At 33.8% G+C, this 25,856-nt stretch overlaps 1 protein-coding gene across 8 annotated transcripts in view; it reads right to left on the reverse strand.

Annotated features, from left to right (window-relative positions):
• Positions 1–25,856, reverse strand: part of USP15 (ubiquitin specific peptidase 15) — a 127,435-nt gene that overhangs the window by 47,531 nt on the left and 54,048 nt on the right. For 7 of the 8 annotated variants that reach the window (XR_011566615.1, XR_011566616.1, XM_070789363.1 and 4 more), the window contains 4 exons: positions 25,278–25,404; positions 20,676–20,821; positions 15,325–15,386; positions 3–89 (listed from right to left, as the gene is read on the reverse strand). Coding sequence is in view for 6 of the 8 variants with exons in the window: in XM_070789363.1 (XP_070645464.1) it covers positions 3–89; positions 15,325–15,386; positions 20,676–20,821; positions 25,278–25,404 (422 nt within the window). In the remaining 2 variants the exon portion in view is untranslated. The remainder of the gene's footprint in view (positions 1–2; positions 90–15,324; positions 15,387–20,675; positions 20,822–25,277; positions 25,405–25,856) is intronic. The other variant, XM_019960902.2, reaches the window with a different exon arrangement.

Here is a 25,856-nt window from a genome sequence, read left to right on the forward strand (position 1 = left end):
ACTTTCTGTTGTTGATGTTGTTATAATTATTTGATAGAGATGAAGGAGAGATCTTTGGTAAAGTTGAAAAATTGGATGCACCTGGGGACCTTTAAAAATATGAAAATGTTAAATTAGATAAAAAATGCTGAATTTTGAAATTAATTATGAAATAAAGAAAAGAACTAACAGATGACAATGTATGTAGTAAATGAATGCTGGAAAACAGATTTATGACAAAATCATCATCCTTTGGTTTTCAATTTCTGATGTATTCATTCATATAAAAAATAATGGTATATAAGGGAACTATTTTCAAAAGAAATTTATCAAATTAAATATAACACTTAGTATTATTCTCATAAATCTACTAATGCAATACACCCATTTCTGAGTTCAGGTAACCATTACTGATATTTTACAATCAATAATTTTCTTAAGTCAGTGGAATTAAAATACTGAATTTTTAAAGGAAGCATGTTAAAGAAATCCACTTTGTCTCAGTAGATACCGAGCATGCATGCTCAGTTGTTCAGTAGTGTCCAACTCTTACAATCCTATGGACTGTGGCCTTTTAGGTCCCTCTGGCCATGGGATTTTCCAGGCAAGAATACTGGAGTGAGTTGCCATTTCCTACTCCAGGGATCGTCCCAACCCAGGGATTAAACCCACATCTCCTGCACTGGAATGCAGATTCTTTACCACTGAGCCACCTGGGAAGCCCCCAGAGTGTACCATGGCATTGTGATTATACACAACACAGATATCAGAGGATTTACCAATTTAAAAGTGTAAGGCAAGAGGGATAAAAGAGCAAAGAGAATTCCAAACATAATCCCATGAAGCAATATTTGGCCAAATTCATCCCTGCAAAAACCGAACAGATACAAATCTGACTGCATACTACACACCTCACTAGTTCAGATCTTTTTGGAGAAATCTCAATTACTAGTGGCTTTTAATCAACAAACATGATTTGAAGGCATGATTTATAATAAACAAATCCATGATATACAAACAATTATTTTCGAGTACTTAGAAGTTTCTGAAAGATTTAATTTTTCTTGTAAATTTGTACTCAAATTTAATTTACTAGGCAAAATCTAGGCCACAGGCTGTAGGGCCTTAAGAAGTTAATACTTTCAGTCCAGTATCTTAGTCATCAGAAATTCTAAATTAGTGAGGCCTAAAGTGATTACTGTTTTAAAAATTATTTTATTTCTTTTACTCAGGTGACAATGAACACCAATATGGTCAATGAGCAGGAAAGTATATAATCTATAAAATTTACTTTTTGGTAATTTGAATTTTGCAAAGTGGTGAGTAATAAAATTTCTTACATATAAAAATTTTATTTAACTTTTGAAGTTTTATGAAATCTTGGTAAAATTTTTTCTTCATTTTAAAGGAGGATTTTTTTGCTGTTGTTGACTATATACAGGTAAGATTATATCAAGTGGGACTTCTATTTAGCTGCCTTTCTGACAGAAGACCCTTGCAAGATTTTATTTAACTGTACTAAGCTCAAAACAAAAAATATAGCCACCAAGTTTTAATATAAAACAATGTAGAAGATGCACTTAAAATGCAATTTTAATATAAATACTAATATTTTAAGGTATTTATTTTAAAATGTTAATAGTAATAAAGAAGCATTCTGGCATTGTTTGCCTTCATATTATTAATGCTAAATTAGGGAAACAAACTAAAAACACTGCACCTAAGTTATAAGAATTAAGGAGGTTAATCTTTCAAAATGTGACCCATTTGACTACAATTTAATTCAACTCACTACAAGTTTTCAAGTATACAGAAAGAGAAATATTCCCTTAAATTTTACTTATACTAAAAGTTATGAAAATAAACATTATAACATATATTTATTATATATATGGCTAAGGTCATATATCATGTGAAATGCCTATATACACACACACACACACACACACATATATACACACACACACACATATATATATTTATATAAGTGAAAAAGTTGGCTTAAAGCTCAACATTAAGAAAACTAAAATCATGGCATCTGGTCCCATCACCTCATGGCAAATAGATGGGGAAACAGTGGAAACAGTGGCTGACTTTATTTTTCTGGGCTCCAAAATCACTGCAGATGGTGATTGCAGCCATGACATTAAAACACACTTATTCCTTGGAAGGGAAGTTATGACCAACCTAGATAGCATATTAAAAAGCAGAGACATTACTTGGCCAACAAAGGTCCGTTTAGTCAAGGCTATGGTTTTTCCAGTGGTCATGTTTATGGATGTGAGAGTTGGACTATAAAGAAAGCTGAGTGCTGAAGAATTGATGCTTTTGAACTGTGGTGTTGGAAAAGACTCTTTAGAGTCCCTTGGACTGCAAGGAGATCCAGCCAGTCCATCCTAAAGGAGATCAGTCCTGGGTGTTCACTGGAAGTTCTGATGTTGAAGCTGAAGCTCCAATACTTTGGCCACCCGATGTGAAGAGCTGACTCATTTGAAAAGACTCTGATGCTGGGAAAGATTGAGGGCAGGAGGAGAAGGGGACGACAGAGGATGAGATGGTTGGATGGCATCACTGACTTGATGGACATAGGTTTGGGTAGACTCTGGGAGTTGGTGATGGACAGGGAGGCCTGGCATGCTGCGGTTCACGGGGTTGCAAAGAGTCGGACACAACTGAGCGACTGAACTGAACTGAACTGATGGTATATATGTGCTGTGCTTAGTTGCTCAGTTGTGTCCGACTCTTTGCAACCCCATAGACTGTAGCCCGCCATGCTCCTCTGTCCATGGGGATCCTCTGGGCAAGAATACTGGAGTGGGGTGCCATGCCCTTCTGCAGGGGATTTTCTGAACCCAGGGTTTGAATCCAGGTCCTCCACACTGCAGGCAGATTCTTTACCGTCTGACCCACCAGCTGCTAAGTTGCTTCAGTCGTGTCTGACTCTGTGTGACCCCATAGACGGCAGTCCACCAGGCTCCTCCGTCCCTGGGATTCTCCAGGCAAGAATACTGGAGTGGATTGCCATTTCCTTCTCCACTGACCCACCAGGGGAAGCCCCAAAATAGTGGAGTGGGTAGCCTATCCCTTTCTCCAGGGGGGCTTCCTGACCCAGGAATCAAACCAGGGTCTCCAGCATTGCAGGCAGATTCACTACCATCTGAGCTACCAGGGAAACCCATATGCAGGTGGGGAGTGTGCGTATGTGTCTGTGTGTGCGTGTGTGTGTAACGTTTTTTCTGCCCATCTGTCAGTTTTTACTATTCATTAGCAACTCTACTCCAAGACAGTACAGGATTTCTTGCCCTTGTTAAGTCCAGCAATACAAAGACAGACACAGTTCCTGATCTCAAATAGCTCATAATCTAACGGAGAAATGACACAAGCAACCTATAAAACAGTTTAAGTTCTAAAACAAATTTTAAAATTATAACAAAATCAAATTTTGTGGGTAGTACATGAAGTAATTTTAAAATGTGCACAGCTGGAAGGGTAGGTGGAAACTGGAACATAAGAGTATTCTAGGTGCAAAGAACAGTATGTGAAAATGTGTGGAGCTACAGAAATCATGATGCGTTAGGGAATTATCAATAAATAGAAAGAGTAGGAAGTGTGCAGTGTTAGAAACAGAGGTTAGTAAGGCAGGTGTGATAATAAAGAACCTCTTATGTCCTCTGAAGGAATCTGGATTCTATCCAATTGTGCTGTGGCATATTGAAAGATTTCAAGAGTATCAACATAGCCAATTTGTATTCTAGAAAGTTAACTCATGAGGAACAGAAAGAGACTTTAGACTGGAAGAGCATTTAGGAGACTATAAGAACAACAAATGCGAGAAGTAATAAAGGGGGACTAAGACAGTGGAGTGGGCACAGGCAACATGTCTTGGAGATTCAGAAAACAGTACTCAAGGTGCAATCCATGGACACCGAGCGGGCTACAAGATCTTTTCCAGGCAGCAGTCCATGAGGTCAAAACTATTTTCACAAAAACACCAACATGTTATTTAAACATAATCTGACTTCCTTCACTGGGTAGATATTTGCACCAATAGTACAAAAACAATGGTAGATAAAACTGCACAGTGCCAAAGAGGGCCTTTTACAGATTACAATGTGAATGATGTCCCCAGAGTTGTGCAGTATGAAACGTGCAAAAATAGGCAGGCAGCCCTAGAGGGGAAGAGAGCCAGCCAGTTACGATTGGTCAGAGTCCTGAAAAACTGGTATAATGGTCTCAAAATAAGAGAATTTCTGTACGAGATAGCTATCAAAAAGAAGTATTAAAGAGAGAGATCAAATAAATTAGGTTTTTAAAAAGTTCAATAAGGACTCTGCTACAGAGAAGGCAATGGCACCCCACTCCAGTACTCTTGCCTGGAAAATCCCATGGGCGGAGGAGCCTGGTAGGCTGCAGGGTCGTGAAGAGTCGGACACGACTGACCAACCTGACTTTCACTTTTCACTTTCACGCATTGGAGAGGGAAATGGCAACCCACTCCAGTGTTCTTGCCTGGAGAATCCCAGGGATGGTGGAGCCTGGTGGGCTGCCGTCTATGGGGTCGCACAGAGTCGGACACGACTAAAGTGACTTAGCAGCAAATCCTGAATAGGTGATAAGGAATAGTAAGCAGTGCCTTTTTAAAGAAGTTGGCTATCAAAGGGAGAAAAACTAAATGATATTCAGAGGAAATTAATGGTCTTGTTTTTAAAGATGGGAGAGATTTGTTTATATCTATCAGTTAGCTTGGAAAATGATACTGGAAAAGAAACAAAAGCACAAAATAACGTTAACCAGTGTCTACTATATATGGGCAGTATGCAAGGCATTTATATACACAGGATTGAGTTGATAATGAAGGAAAAGCAAGGTCAAGGAAACACTCGGATAAATCCATTGGTAGAGAGCTTGCTTTTAAAGAGCACAGAGATCAGAGCTGGATGGATGTGGTCCACAGGTAAATAGAAAAGTTTGATAAAACTTTTTAAATCCTGATACAGACATTATTGTTAATAGTTAGATCACTTATCTACTGTGATTCCAACTTCTGACCTAGATTACACGTAGCCCAATCTAGCTAGTATTTGTGGAATTAATTTAGGGGTTGATTAGTCAATCTGTGGATTATAGCCTGAACACTAACTCTTTCTTTAATACAATTTGGGAATCACACTGTTTACTAGCAACTTTGCACTAACAGCTTTCTAAAGAGATGAGTGAAAAAAAAATGCTTAGAATATTATGCACAAACTAGATGCTAAGCCAGTTATCTAGCATTAAACTCATTTTGGCTAGTTAGGGCTAAGTGTAATATAAGACAGTGAATCGTCTCTTAACAAGACAGAAAAAAGTAAAACAGCGCAACTGAATTGATTTCATGAAGTGGGAAAATTAAACTTCACCCCTGACAACTGAATGCAGTATTTTAATTCCCCTATTCCCAGCGTTTCAGCTAAAAGCCTATAATTCAAGGCCAAGTTAAAATTCTTACATGAACAGAAAAACACAACTTTACCTAAATATTCAACATACATGGAAATCTAATATATATTGAGCAATGAAAATATAAAGAAATTAAGTCTGAATACTGACATATCTAATTTAAAACTTTTATTTTCAAACATGACATAAAACCCAAATTTTTAAAATTTAACATTAAAAAACAAAAATTATTAAGAAAAACAAGACTGATCTTAACTTTCCCAGTTTCTAACAATCATCCTAAACTAAGTTCTTAGAGAAAATAAAAAATTTAAATCTCTTGAAACATTAAGCACCTTTACTGCTGTGAGATACAGATTAGTTCAATTCAACAAGCATTTGCTTTGTGTCTCCTTTCTGTCAGGTGGCATGTTAAATACTTAAACAAAAGAGAACTTATGAAAATTTACATATATGATGCTTCACATAACGTAATTTTTGCTTCCCATTTTGACTGCTCTAATGGGATCTGACAAAATATTCCACTTAAAAAAAATTAGTTACTTTTCTTTAATCATTATCACTCTCAACACCAAAACTGCAACCCAATTTTTCTGCTGTCTTAACAGAAAAAATTTTCACACACATGTCCTCATGTGCCCAGTATCAGTCATTCAGCTTCAAAAATTATTAACATTCTACCACTCATTTTATTTATAAAGCCCTCAACTTGCACATTCATGTTTTTGCCGCACTATTTTAAATTTATAAGTACACCTGTAAATACTACAGTATGTCTCCCCAGCAGGTTAAGAGATCTTTTGCGATACTACTGTCTGCCCCAAACTAATATTCAGTTCATGTTCACATTTTTTCCCCAACTGTCTCAAAAATTGAATTAGTCTGAATAGGGATCCCAAAAATGTCCTTACACTTGCAGATCAATTTTAGTAATTCCAAGAGCCCTTACCTTAATTCCAAGAGCAATTTCTGCTCCTACCAGCTAACTCCTCTGATTTCATCTTACTATGCATGTTTGTTTTTATTTTCGTCCTGACTTTTTAATCTAGTCATACAGTCAACCTTGACTTATATGTGTCACTGTAAATTGTTCAAACATTTGGAACAAACCACAGGATAAAGAAAGTATCCAATAATTTTTTGTGAGTACCTCTGAATCAAGCATCTATTTGAGAACTGAATACGTAAGTTTCATTTATGCATGAAATATACTATCTAAATGTCATTACTTCAATTTAATTTGGATACGGCTTTTAAATATTAAATCTAACACTAACTAATAAGCTTGATTGTGACCATGCTCCCTTTGGTAAAACTTGGAGACATAGTACTAGGTTATACATTATCTTGCCACAACAAGAAATAGGTAGTGTTTACACAAAGATTTATTTAATCAATGTGCATTTTCAGAATTTTAAAGGAAAATCTGTATACACATTCAAGATCTTAGTGAATATTAAATTCAGGAACCACAAAGTATAGTTATGGGAAGTGTGTGTTTATGTATCAATACAAGCACAAGCATTTCCAAAAAATATCTGGGTCTGGACCACTAAAATAGCTGGAAAAAATCAAGTTTTTGGTAAATAACAATACACAAGAACTTCATTCCACCATTATGCTGCCTTCATCATTAGGTAACAAATAGCTAGGAAAGGATGTATATATTTAAATAATAAATATATTTATATATACTTTTTTTCTCTCTCTAGGAATAATGCCTTTCCAACCAAGTACCACCTTATTTTTCTTCTTTCAGTACATTTCATGATGAGTGATCTATATGAGGTGTTCCATTTTCTGACTAGGTATTCATCCCCTCTTTCCCTATACTCTATTTCTTATTCCCATCATGCTGTCTTCATTTGTCAAATACACGGAATCTCTTGTCTCCCTCTAATTTCTGCATCATTTAAATACATTGCTTACCATTCCCTTTATTCTATAAGCTCTTTTTCCCCTTGGCCTTTATGACCAAACAAGAGTCAAGATTTCCTAAATCTTCAGAATTATTCATTTTATCTTTTTGTCTTATATCATTACTTAGGGACACTTTTAAGGTTTAGTATACAGTTCTTTACATTTTTAATTAGATAATTCAGTAATATTTCTCACTTCCAGGAATGTAACTCCATTCCTGTAATTCTCATTACTTTCTAAGCTTTGGTTGCCCATAATAACTGCATCCTATGCAGTTCCATTACCTTAAACTTTTTAGTTTCAGAAAAAATCATTGTTTCTTAAAAAAATTTTTTTATTGGAGTATAGCTGATTTACAATGTTGTGTTCTGTCTTTTTCTTACTCAGACCAATGAGATGAAGCATGAAAGAAAATTTATAAAGACTCAAAATATCTTTAAAAATGACAACAAATTGCAGCTTTTGGAATGTTACTCTAGATTTATGGTTCATAGGCTGCATTTTAAATTGAAGATGTTATTAATTTGAAAAATATGAATTTGAATGACAAGGAATGAAAAACTGGTTCCTGAGCCATCTTCTCAACTCCTACAACCAAAATCACTCAGTCCCTCACCTTTCAATATTTGAACAAGGTTAAAATTGGTAACAAATTTGTATACTTTCACAGAAACTTTAAGAAAGCACTTTCTGTGAACTGTAATAACAATTGTTCTTTTAGTACTGAAGTAAAACTATCATAACCAAATCTGTTTCAAATAAACAGAGACTGTCTTGCTTATAAATACTTAAAAAGTGTCTATTCAGGTTATTAAAATGAAAACAATACTTTATCTCACAAGAGTTTCCTAGTACGAATTTTCAATTGAACAGGTCTATCCACCATTTCTGAATCCATTTATACAGTTAACCTTGCAATTACTACACATGCAAACTGGGCTTAATAAGTCTTTAAAAAGTCCTAAAGAAATATATGCTAGGCTTTTCTACCTATATTTAAACAGATACAAAATCAAAACAGCTGGTGTAAAAAAAACAAAACAATTATTACAGTCACCTAGATGTTTATTGTTTATCCTAAATAAAAAGTAGTATGCAGTGGTTTTATTTATAAAATGTTTCCTCTCTCCAAGTAGAGCATTCAGGGACAGAGTGCTGTAAAAATATTAACATACCACTAAGATGAAGTTTATACTTAGTGCTCAGTCACCAACTTGGAATTCTGCTAATCAGAACACCACAGATGGCAGAGGGCCAACATCTGAGTTAAGAACTACCGGCTTAGTTTTCTATTTGATTTATTTTAGCCTGTCATGTCTTACCTGGTTGATTTCGGATTCTTCTCCAAATGTTTTCTAGCTTATGAAAACTGCCTCTTCAGTCATCAATGACCCTTACTTTTTTCAACAGATTCTTAATTACACATCTCTTGTCAGTATTTTTGAGCAATTAATGAAAATGTCTGAATTAAAACAACTTCTCATGCTATTTTTATAAGAATTTTTACTTATTTTAGAAAAACAGCAAAATATGGATATTTTAATTTCTAAAATGTTAGTACTGTCAAAAGCACTCTTTGAGACAATTATACCTAAATGAAATCATACAGAAAAAAAGTAATAGTACAATTTAGTTAATTAATCAAGTTATACTGCTTCTAACTAGGGGATAAGGTGTTAACATTAAACAAATTTTCTCAAGAGTAAGGGGTAATCTGCTGATTAGATTTCTCCTCTCTTTAGGAACACACAGGATTCTAGAATTACTCTATTTTAAAATAATTAAAAAAAAAATATAAGCTGTAACTAGCTACACACCTCCAATTGAATAATAAGACTATCCACCCAATGACAACATTTTCGGAAAGATAGTCAAATTTAACACAACAGAAAAAACATTACAATGGTTGAAGCTTTCATAAAATATTATTAGAAAATAATGTGTTTTTGAGCAGTTTTAAGAAATTAAATAAGAACTAGATTAGAAATCCAAGTTCTGGAAAAAACTAAGCATCTCAATTAAAAAAAAAAAGCATGAATATAAAGATGAAAAAATAAAATTATAAATTGATATCCAGCAGACAAATCTGAATAGATAAAAATAGAAAACTTCTGAATAATTTTTAGGTCGGTTCTTAAGATTTCCAATTAGATTTTGGGTTGTCGTAGGTTAATACATTTTTATAAACAGGACTATATGTTTTAAAAAAAATTATATTTTATGCTTAATATGGCTTTTATATTTAGCAGTTCCTCAGGTTAGGATATATTGTCTCCATTCTGATAGAAATGGGCCTAGTATGATTTTTAGGTCCTTCAGAACAGTTAGTTTTCAGTAGTATAGAAAAGTCAAGACAGATACTAACATGCTTTCTCTCAATGCCTACTGTAGTGGTGTTCTTGTATTTTCTTCTTCATAAGCAGCACCTAAAATTCAGATTCCTGAGTCCCCTCATAAAGATTTATACTCGCTGGTCTGGTGGGAAGGACTGTGGAAACTTCTGTCTATAGTGGTTCACACAATACATACTAAGAAACATTATCTACAGAATTTCTCAAAGTGTGACAGATCAACAGCATTAGAATCAGCTATGAGCTTATTATGAGAAATGCAAATTCACGAGCCCAACCCAGATCTACTGAATCAGAAACTCTAATGATGGGGCTTAGGTAACAGTGTTTTAACAAACTCAACAGGTGACTCTTCCTTTCATCACCATATTACAGCTTTTAATGATTTCTTCCTTGGCTTTTGACACTCTAAGTAGGAAGTATTTATGTGCTAAGCAGTATGAGCACTGGACAGACCCCAGATTAGTGGTGGTTATTAGAACTAGCATCTTCATACTATGCGGAGGACCAAGGGTTGTCTTCTGACAGACATGATGACAATTCTAAGTGTTACAGTTGTTCTGTATTTTAATATCTTGAAGTTTCTTTTTTGAGGACCTTAAAATTACATGCCTTCTGCTACAGTTGAATTTGTCTAAGTCACATGTGGTTATAATGTAGTAACTTCAATGAATACACAGAATATCACTCTTTTAAAAAAAACTGGCATTTATCCAGAAAAAAGGAATTTGCATCTTTACTTCAATTGTAAATGATAATTCCTCAAACTTTTTTTTCCCGTAATCTGTACTATTTTCCTCCACTTCAGGTGCCTTCTCAATGTTCTTGAATATTATAATTTTATATAATATGTTCTGTTCCAAGTTTACCTAAATGATACTAAGTTAAATTTCATTTTGTTTTTATTTTTTTCTCTCAACTGTATGTTTTAAAGTTTATTCAGTTTTAAAGATCTTACCACTGTTACTTCTACTTACTGCACTGGTTTTCCACAATACATCAACATCATTTTTCTTATTCATTCTACCTGAAAAAGATATTTAGCGAGGCTGCCTTCAAATCCCCACTATCACAAACAATGCAGCTACAAAGACTGCATAATATATTCAGGGACCTGTGTAAAAAATTCCACTGAGTGCTGGGTCAGACGCATTAAGCATTCCTAATTTAATTAAACACTGACTGATTTATAGAATGGTACTAGTTTGTAGTTCTACCATCAGTACCTAAGTCGTCTCCTACAACTCTCCAAACACTTCTTACTAGCACCCTTTTAGGTTTTTGTCATTCTGATGGCTATTAGGTTGTATCTCATGCTTTAATTTTACAAGAGAGTTTGTATACCACCTCACTACTTGTCAGCGCTTGGGCGTCCCCTTCTTTAAATTTTTTAATCTTTTATTTTTATAAAAGGTTATCTGCTTTGTTTCCGTTAATTCACAGCAGTTCTTTGCACACTATAGTATTATTCCCTTGTAGGCTTTAGATTTTTCTAAAACCTACATTTGACTTTTAACTTTGTATACAGTTCCTTTAACAGAAATACTTAATGTAATCAAACACATTAATTTTCACACTATGTTCTGTGATCCCTTAGTCACAGATACTATCCAAATTATCTTATTAAAGTGGGTTACTAATGTTATATATCATGGTCAAGAATCTATGGCACACAAGCCAAATCCACATTTTTTTAAAAACAAAGTTTTACTGCAACACACCATATCCATATGTTTCCACAATGTTTACTGCTACTTTCAAGCTGTATCAGCAGTTATAGTTGAGTCAGAGACCCTATGGCCTATAAAGATAAAAATACTTATTATATGTTGTGTTGTGATAGTTGCTCAGTCATGTCTTGACTCTTTATGACCCCATGGACTGTAGCCCGCCAGGTTTCTCTGTCTATGGGACTTCTTCAAGGCAGGCAAGAACACTGGAGTGGGTTGCCATGCCCTCCTCCAGGGGATCTTCCCAACCCATGGATTGAACCCAGGTATCCTGCATTGCAGGTGGATTCTTTACCAGCTAAGCTAAAGAGTATTGAACTATGGGTATGGAAAACACCTGTTAATTTTTATAAATTAATTTTATATTATATAGTATTGCTGAATTCTCTTAGTTCTAGTCTCTTGTCTTTGGATTTTATGAAGACAGTATTATTATGTGCAAATAGTGTATTTTATTTCTTTTTAAAATTTCTAATCTTATTTATTTTGGGTTCGAAAATTTTCAATTACATGTTTGCTACAGATTCTAGACTTATAGGCTTTATTAAGTTAGGACAATTCCCTTTTATTCTTAGTTTTTTGAGAGTCTTTCCATATACTAGATGCTAATTACAATTTTTTTTGCATTTTTAATACAATAATATTAAGTAATAAACTATCATTTGGCAATTTATGACATACTGCTATATTGTATTTCTCACATTTTACAGTGAACGAATACTTAAACTTTACATGTTTTAATATTTGGGTTTCCTATAAAACTGGCTGATTCAGTGAAGAATGGGACTCAATTGTACTTCTGTGTATATCTCTGGTATAGTACCTTCACTTACCAATATTTACTACATGTGTATAGTGTGTAAAGTATTATATAATAAACAATGTTTTCTCTTACAAAAGCAAGTAACTATAGCTGTTTAAATAAAACTAGTACTGTGCTAGCAGATAGGAACGAAGATAATAAAATAAAATATTAATATGTAGTTTTATCTCTTAGGTGAGTATCAGTAATTTTAAGTTGAAAAGATCTATCAATCTTTGAAATTCAAGGGACTTTTATATTAACCCACAAGCAAAGTTATTTAAAGCTGTAACAGGTATACAACTATCTAAAGATAAGCTAGAAAAAAAAAATAGTAGTTCTGATCTAAACACTAAATGTGAATATTCACAAAGAAAATATTCCTAACTTCTAAAAACTAAACGCATCAAGAAATCTACATGATTCTACCATGTGTTTTTTAGTATCTCTCTAAAGTAATTTCTACTCTTGTATTACATCCAACTAAGTGGAGTAAAAATAAAATGTAATTAATATACTTGGGCATATTCCTACAAAAAATTTAAATAAACTTCACAGAAGATAAAAAGGACAGAGAATAACTCACTAAAGGTATATTTTAGTTCTGAAGGAAATTAAGTGGCAGGCTGTTCTCTTTTATTAGCTAGGTTGGTTAACAATGACTAAATTATCATAAATTTAAAAACCGTTATTTTAAGGATTTCAAAACACAAATTCACAATCTTTCATCAGAAAATCTGAAATTCCAAAAGCTTTGAAAACTTAAAAAAATCTCCATGATTCCCTTAAGGGCAATCTAACCTGAACTGATATGAGCTATTTATACTCCTTATTTATCCTGCTCGGTGTGAATACTTAATGAATACTAATGTGCTTAACTATGAGAGTCTCCCTGGACGTTACAGAAATAGTAAAATAGTAAGTGGCACATGTGACACATTACTTCTCAAATGTCTACAAAGTCGAAATACTGAAATACAACTAGCCCTAAGTGTTTTTGATAATGAAATGTGGATCTGAAAATCCTAAAACCAGTAAAAATACTTCCTGCCATGCAGCATGTTACCCTTTCACTCTGTTGATTGTTTCTGTTACTGTGTGCAAACTTTTTAGTTTGATATAGTCCCTTTTGTCTATTATTGCTTTTGTTGCTAGTGCTTTTGCTGTCATATTCAATATATCACTGCCAAGACCAATGTCATGCTTTATAGATTCAGGTCTTGTTTTTAAATCTTTAAACAACATATCTGATAAGAGGTTAATATTCAAAATATCAATATATAAGAAACTCATTACAATTCAACAGCAAAACCCTCAAATAACCAGATTTACAAATGGGTCTAGGGCTTGTTTGAACAGACATTTCTGCAAAGAAGGCACACAAACAGGTAATAAGTATGTTAAAAAGATGCTCAATATCAGAAATCACTGGGAAATGCAAATCATACCACAATGAGATACCACCTCACACCTGTTAGGGTGTTTATTACCAAAAGGACAAAAGTAAACGAGAGCCAGCAAGGATGTGGGGAAACTGGAACCCTTGTAAACTGCTGCAGTGTAAAATGGTATAGGCACTACAAAAACAGTAAGCAGGTTCCTTAAAAAATTAGAACTAGAACTATCACATGATCCAGAAATCTCACATTTGGGTGTACATACAAAGGAAATGAAATCAGTATCTTGAAGAGGCATCTGCACTCCCAAGTTCATAGTAGTATAATTTAAAATAGCCCAGATGATAGAAACAACCTGAATGTTTGTTGATGGACAAATGGATAAAGAAAATATACAAAGGACTTTTATTCAGCCTTGAAAAAGGAACGAAATCATGCCATATTTGATAACATGGATGAACGTCCTAAGGGACAGTATGCTTGGTAGTGGGTTAGTTGCTACATTGTGTCTGATTCTTTATGGCCCCATGGTCTGTAGCCTCACCAGCCTTCTCTGTCCATGGGATTATCCAGGCAAGAATATTAGAGTGGGTTGCCATTTTCTTTTCTAGGGGATCTTCCCAATCCAGGAATCAAACCCATGTGTCTTGCACTGGCAGGCAGATTCTTTACCACTGAGCCATCAGGGAAGCCCTTGTTACTATTAAGCCCTGCAAAGATGATCTTATTCCTACAGACATCCAGCCCAATGGCTTTGTTAATAGCATGGACTGTATTTAAATAATGCAAAAATCAGAAGAATTGAAATTTTGCAAAGGATAATATAAGCAGGCTATACAATACAGAGATAATCGTATTTCACTTCATGAAAGCTATCAAGGACTAGATTTTTTTCAAAAAGCAATAAGTCCATATGACTGAGGATAATATGTCCAGTAAAGTAAGACAATTCTCAGAAAGACAATATTGTGTGATTTCACTTGTATGAGGCTATGCAAACTAGTCAAACTCATAGAAACAGAGAGCAGAATGGAGATTCCCAGGGGCTGAAGAAGGGAAAAATGAGGAATTACTGTTCAACAGGAATAAAGATTGCTACACGATGAATAAATTCTAGAGATCTTCTGTAGAACAATGTACCTACAGTTAACAATACTGCAAGTGCACACACTTAAAACTTTGTTAAGCGGACAGATATCAAGTTATGTTTTTTTTACCATAATTTAAAAAATTTTAATAGAAGATTCCTAATTTTTTCATTGCTCTTTTACCATCAAAATAAAACTCTTCTATCTCTACTTGTACTTTTATACTCTATTTATTTAAATAAATAAAAAGTATTACTTTCACATCAGATTCATTTTGATAAAGAATATTCTTTTAACAGACACTTTAAAAAAATCACAAAAAGCTTGAAAAATATTAAACAAAATGTTTAGTGATTTGATTGTATTAGTGCACCATTACATTTATAACATTTATACATTATTTTAAAAGAAAGTATTGGAAAGCTTTTAAATTACAGCATATTAATTTAGGTGCAAATTTAGACAACTCCTATACTTAGAATAAAACACTAAAGTATTAAAAAGTTAAATACATTTGGATATATAGTTGGATATAATTACGTTCTTCTATCATTCTGTATTATCTGAAATCAAAGCTTCAAAATCATGTATTAAGCCATAAAAGGTGAGAGCACTTACTTAGGAGTAGACGGACCCCTTGGCCATGTTCCATCTTCATTTTTCTGTTCTATCACTAACACCTGCAAATAAGACAATAATAGAGTGTTTTTCCTTAACGCTGAAGTTAAAATAGCTTAAGAAGATTAGCTGTATATGCTAAATAACTAAAGCAACTCTGCAGTGACTTATAGGACACAGTAGACAAGGTAAAGAGGTATCTGCACTTTGATTTCAAAGCGGGTCAAGGGAGATAAAGAGACCTTGAATATAAGACGTCGGCAATGACAGAAAGAAAGACGGTAACAAACTACAAGGAAAATCACTGGTTCTATGACTTAAAGCATTAAAAAAGTTTAAACCAAGTTGATAGAAGTTTTTTGAATCTGGGGAGTATGTTTTCTGTTTGTTGCTTGTAAAAGTACTGTGCAAAAAACAGATGCTCAATAAATGGTTATAGTTGTTCTTAAACATGCTGATATATGATCTCAGTCAACTATTGTTACGCAAATACTGAGGAACAGAGACAAAGACAGTTCCAAATTACAGATTATATATGATTTGTCAGGGGCTTTGATTTGAGAGAATAGCATTGAAATATGTATATTATCATATGTGAAACAGATCGCCAGTCCAGGTTCGATGCATGAGACGGGGTGGGGTGCTCAGGGCTGGTGCACTGGGATGACCCTGAGGAATGGGACAGGGAGGGAGGTTCAGGATGGGGAACAAATGCAAACCCATGGCTGGTTCATATCAATGTATGGCAAAAACCACTACCATATTGTAAAGTAATTAGCCTCCAATTAAAATAAATAAATTTAAAATTTAAAAAAAGAAGAAATTTGTCCTTATTTACATTATCACTGTATAAATTAGAAAATCTTTTAAGATATAAATGATAGAACCATGTATGAAAACCAGACTGCAGTTCCCTACTGCAGCATAGTTAGGGTAGACACAAATCACCTCTAGCAAATGAAAGGTACAGGCTGAGGTGAACTATATTTTAAAATAAAACCCCAGAATCTTTTTTCATTATCTTCCAATCTAAAAAAGAAGGCTCTCTTCTAGGTTTTAGTAGGGGTGAGTCTGTGCAAAGAAGAAAAACCAAAATAATTAACAAAAGAAATAAGTGATCTCTACAAGTTAGTATCTAAATTTCCACAGGAAAACTATAATATAGAAAATATGCCTGGAAGCAAATTCAAGGCATTAAAATTTGCATATATTCTACACTACATTTTTATCAACTCTTTTAAAGTTGCAATTTTGTTACCTGTTCTATATATTCTTAGTAATATACTTCTTTATTGATAAAATAATTTAAAAAATTTTTATTTGGAGGATAATTGCTTTACAATGTTGTGCCGGTTTCTGCAGTATAACAATGTGAATGAGTCATAAGAAGGGGACCTATGTATACTTAGTAATATACTTTTGTGGACTATATGTTTCAGGCAATTTCTAAGTTGGCATTTGGATATTAACCATGTAAAAATGTAAGCCTGATTCAGAATACATATACAAATGAAATACTGATTTAAAAAATTCATGGAACCATGTTGTTGATGAAGAAGTGAAGTCGCTCAGTCGTGTCCGACTCTTTGTTGTTGATAAACTATGCTAATTAAAACACTAATGTTATCTTTGTGTGCGGTGTGTTAGTTGCTCAGTCGTGTCTGACCCTCTACGACCAATGGACTGTATGTAGCGCACAAAGCTCCTCTGTCCATGGGATTTTCCAGGCAAGAATATTGGAGTGGTTTGCCATTTCCTCCTCCAGGGGATCTTCCCAACCCAGAGATCGAACTCGCATCTCCTATGTCTCCTGCATTGCAAGCAGATTCTTTACCCAGTGAGCTATTGGGGAAGCCAAAGTTACCTTTAAATTATTTCCTATAAACAAAAAGCACATGTGAGGAACTTCCCTGATGGTCCAGTGGTTAAGACTCCGTGCCCTTGGTGCAGGGAGCACATGTTCGATCCCTGGGTGGGGAACTAAGATCCTGCAAGCCATACAGCTTGACCAGAAAACAAAAAACAAACTCCCAAAACACACATGAAGTATAGGTAATACATTAAGAATAGTGCACTGTATACCTGCCATCCTGACACCTCCCTGATCATATTCCTCTCCCTAACTACCACAGGCAATTAACTATTATGCTCAATTTCTGGTTTAAGATGATATAGTCATATATTTACATAGTTTTACATGTTTATAAAGTTGAGTTTGCTGAGTAATTTTTAACTTCTGAAGGAAGGATTTCCTGTGCTACAACTTATAACTGTATAGACATCTAAGTAAAAATTATACTTTATTAAAAAACATATACACATAAACTATGTCTCTGCTGCTGCTGCTAAGTCATTTCAGTTGTGTCTGACTCTGTGCGACCCCATAGATGGCAACCTACCAGGCTCCTCCGTCCCTGGGATTTTCCAGGCAGGAACACTGGAGTGGGTTGCCATTTCCTTCTCCAATGCATGAAAGTGAAAAGTGAAAATGAAGTCGCTCAGTTGTGTCCCACCCTCAGCGACCCCATGGACTGCAGCCTTCCAGGCTCCTCTGTCCATGGGATTTTCCAGGCAAGAGTACTGGAGTGGGGTGCCTTTGCCTTTTCTGAACTTAGTCTCTAGCAGCACTTAAATCAGCTATAAAGCAAAAGAGTATAGCTATAGAAAATGTCAAAGGTATATATTTAATATCTTTGCTTACAGTTTGTTTTTTAAAGGAAGATCCTAAAGCTGAAGAATCAAAAAAATATTTAAAGTTTAACTGTAACCTTTAATCCCAAGCAGTATTTGTATTTTAAATTCCTTTTGTCTTTACAATTAATGTTGAATGCCATCAGAAATGCTAAAACTCATTTCCTTACTCAAATGTATCATTTTCTGAATAAAATTTTCATCATTTAAGGTTAAAACCTTAACTCAAAATGAAAATATTTAAAAAAATATTTTAAGATTTAATTAAATTGAACATACACATACAAGAAAGAGAGGTAAAGACCATCTATTTTGAGAGGCAAACTCTTCAATAATGTATCTTTGTTTCACTTTCTAATGAGGATACTTTCTATTTCAGTAAGAAAAAAAAATTGTTTTAAGTCTAAGATAGTGTTCAGTTCATTCATCATCATTCAGAAAATAACTGGTCAAAAATCTAGACAATTTCATGCATTTTCTCTGAACCATTTCTATTTCAAAAGATCAAATGTCTCTAAAGATATTCTATAAGAATGTTTAATAAGATATTTAGTCTTATTAAAATAATTCTGTCATCTTCATTCTGATAGATGCATTCCTATCAAGAATATCAAATTACTTAAATTCTCTAAGCCTCAGTCTAATATACATGACAAGGAGAATCACAGACATTACACAGACTCAATTACTGAAAAGATTTAAGAAATAATCCTACATATTTAAACTGTATTCCCTGGAGCAACCTCATGGCCTGATGGATCTTTCTACTGTAAGAGAGAGAGAGCTGGATGGATAAGGAAGGGAGCGTCAAGTAGCCAGTAGTTCCAAATGTCTCAATCTGCTTCAACTGGGTAACTCCTTTAAATTAGAATACATGTTAGATTTTGTAAGATTTTACTTAAGAATATAATGGCTAAAATAAGTGTGAAAATCACTGTTTTACAGCTCAGGACAATATTTGATTATAGTAGGAACAATTTCCATCACATATCAATATCAATTTTAAATTAACACAAAACAAAGCAAAAACTTCCATATCTTGGAGCAGCAGGCTCTGTGTTAGGTATTAAAATATAGGTCCTATTTAGGACACAAAATCCAACCAAAACAAGAACTTCATAGTTTAGCCAGGGAGCTTAATATATAAATAACTGAAGTACACAATGAATGATACAAGCTTCCCTGGTGGCTCAGACAATAACGAATCCGCCTGCAATGCGAGAAACCTGGGTTCGATCCCTGGGTTGAGAAGATCTGCTGGAGGAGGGCATGGCAACCCACTCAAGTATTCTTGCCTGGAGAATCCCATGGACAGAGGAGCCTGGCGGGCTACAGTCCATGGGGTCATAAAGAGTCGGACATGACTGATCAACTAAGCACAGCAAAGTATACAATGAATGATACAAGACATACATGTAAATCATTATGGAAGTTAAGGGAGAAATTTTTTCTCCAAAGTAAAAAAAAAATTCTATGCCTTAGTTAGATACTGAGATAAACAGATCATGAAAGGCTGAAGAAATGATCTGACATTGGAATTGGAAGGATGGATAATCTGATCTGGTTAGATTACATGATAGGATGGGAAGCTTCATTTTAATATTTGGATGTTTAAAAAGAATTTTATTTTGGATGAATACAGGGAATGGAGAGAACAGTACAATGGGCAGATGAAACAACATATATCAAAGAACAAGAGAACGGAACACCATAATAGACTTAAAGACTATAAGTAGTTCAGTTAGGTTTTGTTAGGAATGCAAATCAAAAGGCAAGATTAATCAAAAGACGCTGGAAGAATAAGGTAAAAGGATAAACCATGACTTGCATGCTATGTTAAGGTGCTGGGACTTTATTCTACAATTGTTAAGGAGCCAGGGAAGATTAGTGGAAAGGAAATAATAAGGTTTACATTTTAGAAAGGGTATTCTGGCAGAAATATGGAAGGTTGAGAATGGACATGAAAAGACTGGAAGCAGAGGGATTTGTTAAAACATTACTGAAAAATAAGGGCTGGAAATGGAACAGAGATTAATTAAAGAGAGAGGTGGAAGGAAGAATCAGTAAGACTTGCTGATTGTGTCTAGAAATCTTCATTTCTCAACACATTCGTTTGTTTGGATTACATCATAAAGTCTTTCATTTGTTTGGATTGTATCATAAAGAAAGACCAAACTGGGGGTTGACCCCTTCTAACAGGTATTGGCAAACTACAATTCACTCAGCTCACTGACTGCTTTTGAAAATAAAGTTTGTTGGAACATAGCCATATCCATTTTCTACATATTGTTTACCGTTACTTTCTTGCTACTACAATGGCAAAGTTGTGGTCATGACAGAGATCATAAAGACCGCTGAAACAAAAATATTTATTACTTGATCCTTTACAAAAAGTATGTTGATCCCTTATTATATTAGTTATTTGTCAATGGAAAATAATTTATTTTTAAAAAGTAGGTTATTCTCAAGCTCAAGGAGAGAAGAAGTTATAATTAGTGCATAACTAGTGACCAGCAGAGAAAAGAGAACAGATGAGTTAGAAAAGAGGAAATCAGAGATAGTAGAACCCATTGTAGAGTGTCAGGATAGCCATAAAGTTTATGAATCTCAAAAGCTTCATGGATAGTATGCTTAAAATAAACAGTATTGCTAAACAATACCTGTCCTTGGTATAAACCAGCATCCTGAATGGTGCTGTCTGGTTTATTCAGTGGTTCAAATGTATTACTCATGTATTTGTTCCACAATCTGGTCTCCTTTTCATCTGGAATATTGAAGATTTTTCTTATTTCCTTTTCAATTGTATCTAGACATAAGGAGGAAAGATATGTAAATATAATAAATATTTAATAATGTACACATAGAGATAAGTGCTCACTAGCATAAAAATCCTAAATTTAAAATACTGATAATAATAAGAGAAGATAAACAAATACGTAGGAAATATATAAAGCAATCAAGTTTTTGAGACAGGGTATACTTTTTAGGAACAAAATGATAATTGTAACTCTGACAGATAATTACTTGGAGAAATTAATATCTCAAAGGTAAGAGTTCAATCACATAATACTAAAATATAGTTTACATTATACAGGGTGCACTTTAACTTCTTATACATTATAAAATTAATGTATTTTCTGATGATGTGTTGGTGTTAGAAATTAAAGTATGATTCAGAGATGCCACAGGATGAAATTTCGTTACGACAAAATCAATTTAAGAATAATTTATACTAAGCTGAATATAATTTACAGTTTAAATAGCTAACTGAAATTAAATAGAATATAGAGACAAACAAAAAAGTGCCATCTTTGAAGAGAAGTTGGTCAAAAATCTCTTGATTCTAAGGTAAAACCAGGTATCTTATTTCTAAACCAATTACCTGAGTGGGAGAAGTCTTTTTTAAAAACCCAGAGCAGTTTATCTGTTGTAAAGTAAGATACAGGAGTATCTACATGTTTGAGAGTTATTAAGTTTTGGTACCATATTTAGATGAATCTTTAAAGTATTTTTAAACATTGTCAATAACTCACCTAACTTAGATTTCAAGAAAATTACACTTAAAATATTTTATAACATATGAAGAAATATAAAATACCTCTTTTAGAATACTTAATTTTGGACAAAACATTATTTGTAAAATACTAAGTCTAACAATACATGTTTTCTTAAAAAACAAAAGCCACACCTAACCTACATAATCAAACTTAGTTCAATAGCACTGTTTATGTTCTACTTAGCTTTTAATGCTCTTTAACAGTCTTACAGTGAAAGACAGTTTAATTAAGGCATTAATTACATAGTAAACATTAAAGTGTACTTCAAAACTTAGAGCAAACTAGCCAGAAGATTTAAAAAATTACATCAAATAACTGTAAGTATATTATTAATACTACTTTGTATTTTGGCAGCACTGATTTTTTAACTGAAGTGTAAATCCATATGGAAAAATGCACAAATCGTCAATATATAATGATGAACTTCGAAAGTGGATACACCCATGTAAGCAGTACAAAAAACAGAAAATCACCTACGAAGGAGGCTACAGGAAGAAGTCAAGGAAGGGAGGTTATTTTAGTCTTTCTATAAAAATGAATACTTGTTTCCTGATTGAAGCAATAAATCTTGCTCATTGCAAAAATACATAAAATACAAATAAAATGTTCACCTAGAGATAACCACTGTTACCATTTTGATATTTTTTCTTCTAGGCTTTTTCCTATTCAGTTCAGTTCAGTTCAGTCGCTCAGTCGTGTCCGACTCTTTGCGACCCCATGAATCGCAGCACGCCAGGCCTCTCTGTCCATCACCAACTCCCGGAGTTCACTCAGACTCACGTCCATCGAGTCAGTGATGCCATCCAGCCATCTCATCCTCTGTCGTCCCCTTCTCCTCCTACCCCCAATCCCTCCCAGTATCAGTCTTTTCCAATGAGTCAACTCTTCGCATGAGGTGGCCAAAGTACTGGAGTTTCAGCTTCAGCATCATTCCTTCAAAAGAAATCCAGGGCTGATCTCCTTTAGAAGGACTGGTTGGATCTCCTTGCAGTCCAAGGGACTCTCAAAAGTCTTCTCCAGTACCACAGTTCAAAAGCATCAATTCTTCGGCGCTCAGCTTTCTTCAAAGTCCAACTCTCACATCCATACATGACCACTGGAAAAACCACAGCCTTGACTAGACAGACCTTTGTTGGCAAAGTAATGTCTCTGCTTTTGAATATGCTATCTAGGTTGGTCATAACTTTTCTTCCAAGGAGTAAGCAGCTTTTAATTTCATGGCTGCAGTCACCATCTGCAGTGATTTTGGAGCCCCCCAAAATAAAGTCTGACACTGTTTCCACTGTTTCCCCATCTATTTGCCATGAAGTGATGGGACCAGATGCCATGATCTTCATTTTCTGAATGTTGAGCTTTAAGCCAACTTTTTCACTCTCCTCTTTCACTTTCATCAAGAGGCTTTTGAGTTCCTCTTCGTTTTCTGCCCTAAGGGTGGTGTCATCTGCATATCTGAGGTGATTGATATTTCTCCCGGCAATCTTGATTTCAGCTTGTGCTTCTTCCAGCCCAGCATTTCTCATGACATACTCTGCATATAAGTTAAATAAGCAGGGTGACAATATACAGCCTTGACGTAGTCCTTTTCCTATTTGGAACCAGTCTGTTGTTCCATGTCCAGTTCTAACTGTTGCTCCCTGACCTGCATACAGGTTTCTCAAGAGGCAGGTCAGGTGGTCTGGTATTCCCATCTCTTTCAGAATTTTCTACAGTTTATTCTGATCCACACAGTCAAAGGCTTTGGCATAGTCAATAAAGCAGAAATAGATATTTTTCTGGAACTCTTGCTTTTTTGATGATCCAAAGGATGTTGGCAATTTGATCTCTGGTTCCTCTGCCTTTTCTAAAACCAGGTTGAACATCAGGAAGTTCACGGTTCACATACTGCTGAAGCCTGGCTTGGAGAATTTTGAGCATTACTTTACTAGCATGTGAGATGAGTGTAACTGTGTGGTAGTTTGAGCATTCTTTGGCGTTGCCTTTCTTTGGTAATGGAATGAAAACCACATATATATTTGAAAGTGGATGTTGTTCTTTTAGTTCAAATTGTATAAATATGGATTTTTCCATGTGTACTTGTAAAGATCTTACGTAAAGTTTCATAAACCTACTTAATTGAGTCTGTACAACATTGTTTTCAGCTGTGTGGCATATACTCATTGATTTCTGTCATTTACACATATACTGCACATATCTCTAGAAACTATGTTTTGAAACGTATATTGCTTTTCTAAGAACATAAATGTCTGACTTTGCTTTAGAACAAATTGTGCTATTTTAGTGTAGTTTTATAATATGCTCCCATCATGTCCTTCAAATACCATTTTAAAGATTATTTAAAACATTCTGCATGAAAATAGCATTAAAGTATTTAAGAAATAAAAAAATTAAATAAAATAAAATAAAGTGCATCTAATGACTGATTTCAACAAGGAAAGTTATATAGGTGTAATTCATAAATTTGCTAATCTCACTTCCTTGCTGAATTCTACATTAAGTATTATGTCCTTCTCCAGTGACCATTTACATTTTACAACAAGATCAATGTTATCACCAATAATTTTCTTTTCCAAGAACTTTATTTGAAAATAACTACTATTTATAATTTTTATTTTCAGTTTTTTCATCAAAAAGCACTGCAATTGTTAGTAAATGCATAACCATGTATTTACAAAGCATTTTATTCAATATATTCCTTTTTAAAACTGAAGTATAATTGACTTGCAGTATTATATTAGTATTAGGTGTGTGACATAATGGTTTAAAATTTACATTTTAGCCACTTTCAAATTTGCAATATAATATTACTGAGTACAGTCACCATGCTGTACATGAAAGCCTCATGATTTATTTTATAACCAGAAGTTTATACCTCTTAATTTCCTTCACCCATTTCACCCAACCCCCAAGCCCCACTCATCTGGCAGCCAATCTGTTCTTTGAATCTATGAGCTTTGTTTTGTTTATTCAATACATCCTTGATCTATAATTAAAATGTAGCTTTTAAGCAGAATTTTAAAAATGTACATATTTTAAAACATTTACATATATTTTAACATTTTATACATCTATTTGTGTAGATAGGTAAATATATGGGCTTCCTTGGTGGCTCAGACAGTAGATATATAAACATATGTAGATATATAAATATATAGACAGAGTTAGGCACACATATTTGATACTATAATTCTGTAACCTACTCATTATATAAAAAAAAATCAGTGAGTCATAATAATGCTAAGCCCACTACTTTACTAGCTATTTAATTGTATTTGGACTCCCAAGAATGAGAGAAAAAACAAATTAAACAAGTCATTCTTCATGCTAAAGAAGGGTAAATTATTATTATTAAAAAGTACATTACCTGACAAAGTTTTACCTAAGCAAGTATTTAAAGTTCTACATTAATTTATAATTCATGTTACAAACATGACATATATTTTCAAATGCTAAATTAAAACTATAATTATTTGATTTTTTAAAAAGTAAAATGGCACAAATATTAAACTCATCTAATAATGTAAAGTACATCTAGAAATGATAAACAGTTCAACTTTAAGCTATGACATATTGTATCAAGCTTGGAAATCTGTAATATCTAAGGATAAACCTTTAAAACTGTTTTCATCTTAGTAGCATAGAACAAATAGAATTTTAAATAAATTTTGAATAGCAATGGTTTAACAAAGAAACAGGATCTTGCATTACCTATTGTGTCAGCTTTGCTAAATCTTCGTGTTACAACATTGTTCATGTTTCCATTTTCACAGAGCTTCAATTCTGTGAGATATACTTCTACTTTGCAGTGCTTTACAAACATACCCTGTTCAACCACCTAGAAAACAAAACAAACTAGTGTCAGCTATAGCTTGATATATCTTACTGTTTTGAATAACATATCTCTAAAAAGACTTTAGAAAAAGCAGATGTCCAGTGAAAAAACCATAACTATTAAAACTCATTAATATAAAAGATACTGGATAGCTGAAAAAGAAAGGAACATTTTTGGAAATATTAATATTTAACAGAATATGAACAATCATGATACAAATATTAACAGACAGTATAGTAAGGCATTCTACTACTCTATGGAGATACTTTGGTATACTATAAATAATGAATACACTTAGTATTTATGATGAGAAAGTGCATGCAAAGTGTAAATACGGTTCGGATTAAAGATACAGACATACTTTATCTTTTAGCACTTGATCTCAAGCAAAAAACCTTTAAAAACCACTTAAAGTTTTATATAATTTCAGCTAGCAACAGCTATAATAACACTCT

Source organism: Bos indicus, chromosome 5, assembly GCF_029378745.1.
Source record: "Bos indicus isolate NIAB-ARS_2022 breed Sahiwal x Tharparkar chromosome 5, NIAB-ARS_B.indTharparkar_mat_pri_1.0, whole genome shotgun sequence".
Classification (NCBI taxonomy): Eukaryota; Metazoa; Chordata; class Mammalia; order Artiodactyla; family Bovidae; genus Bos; species Bos indicus.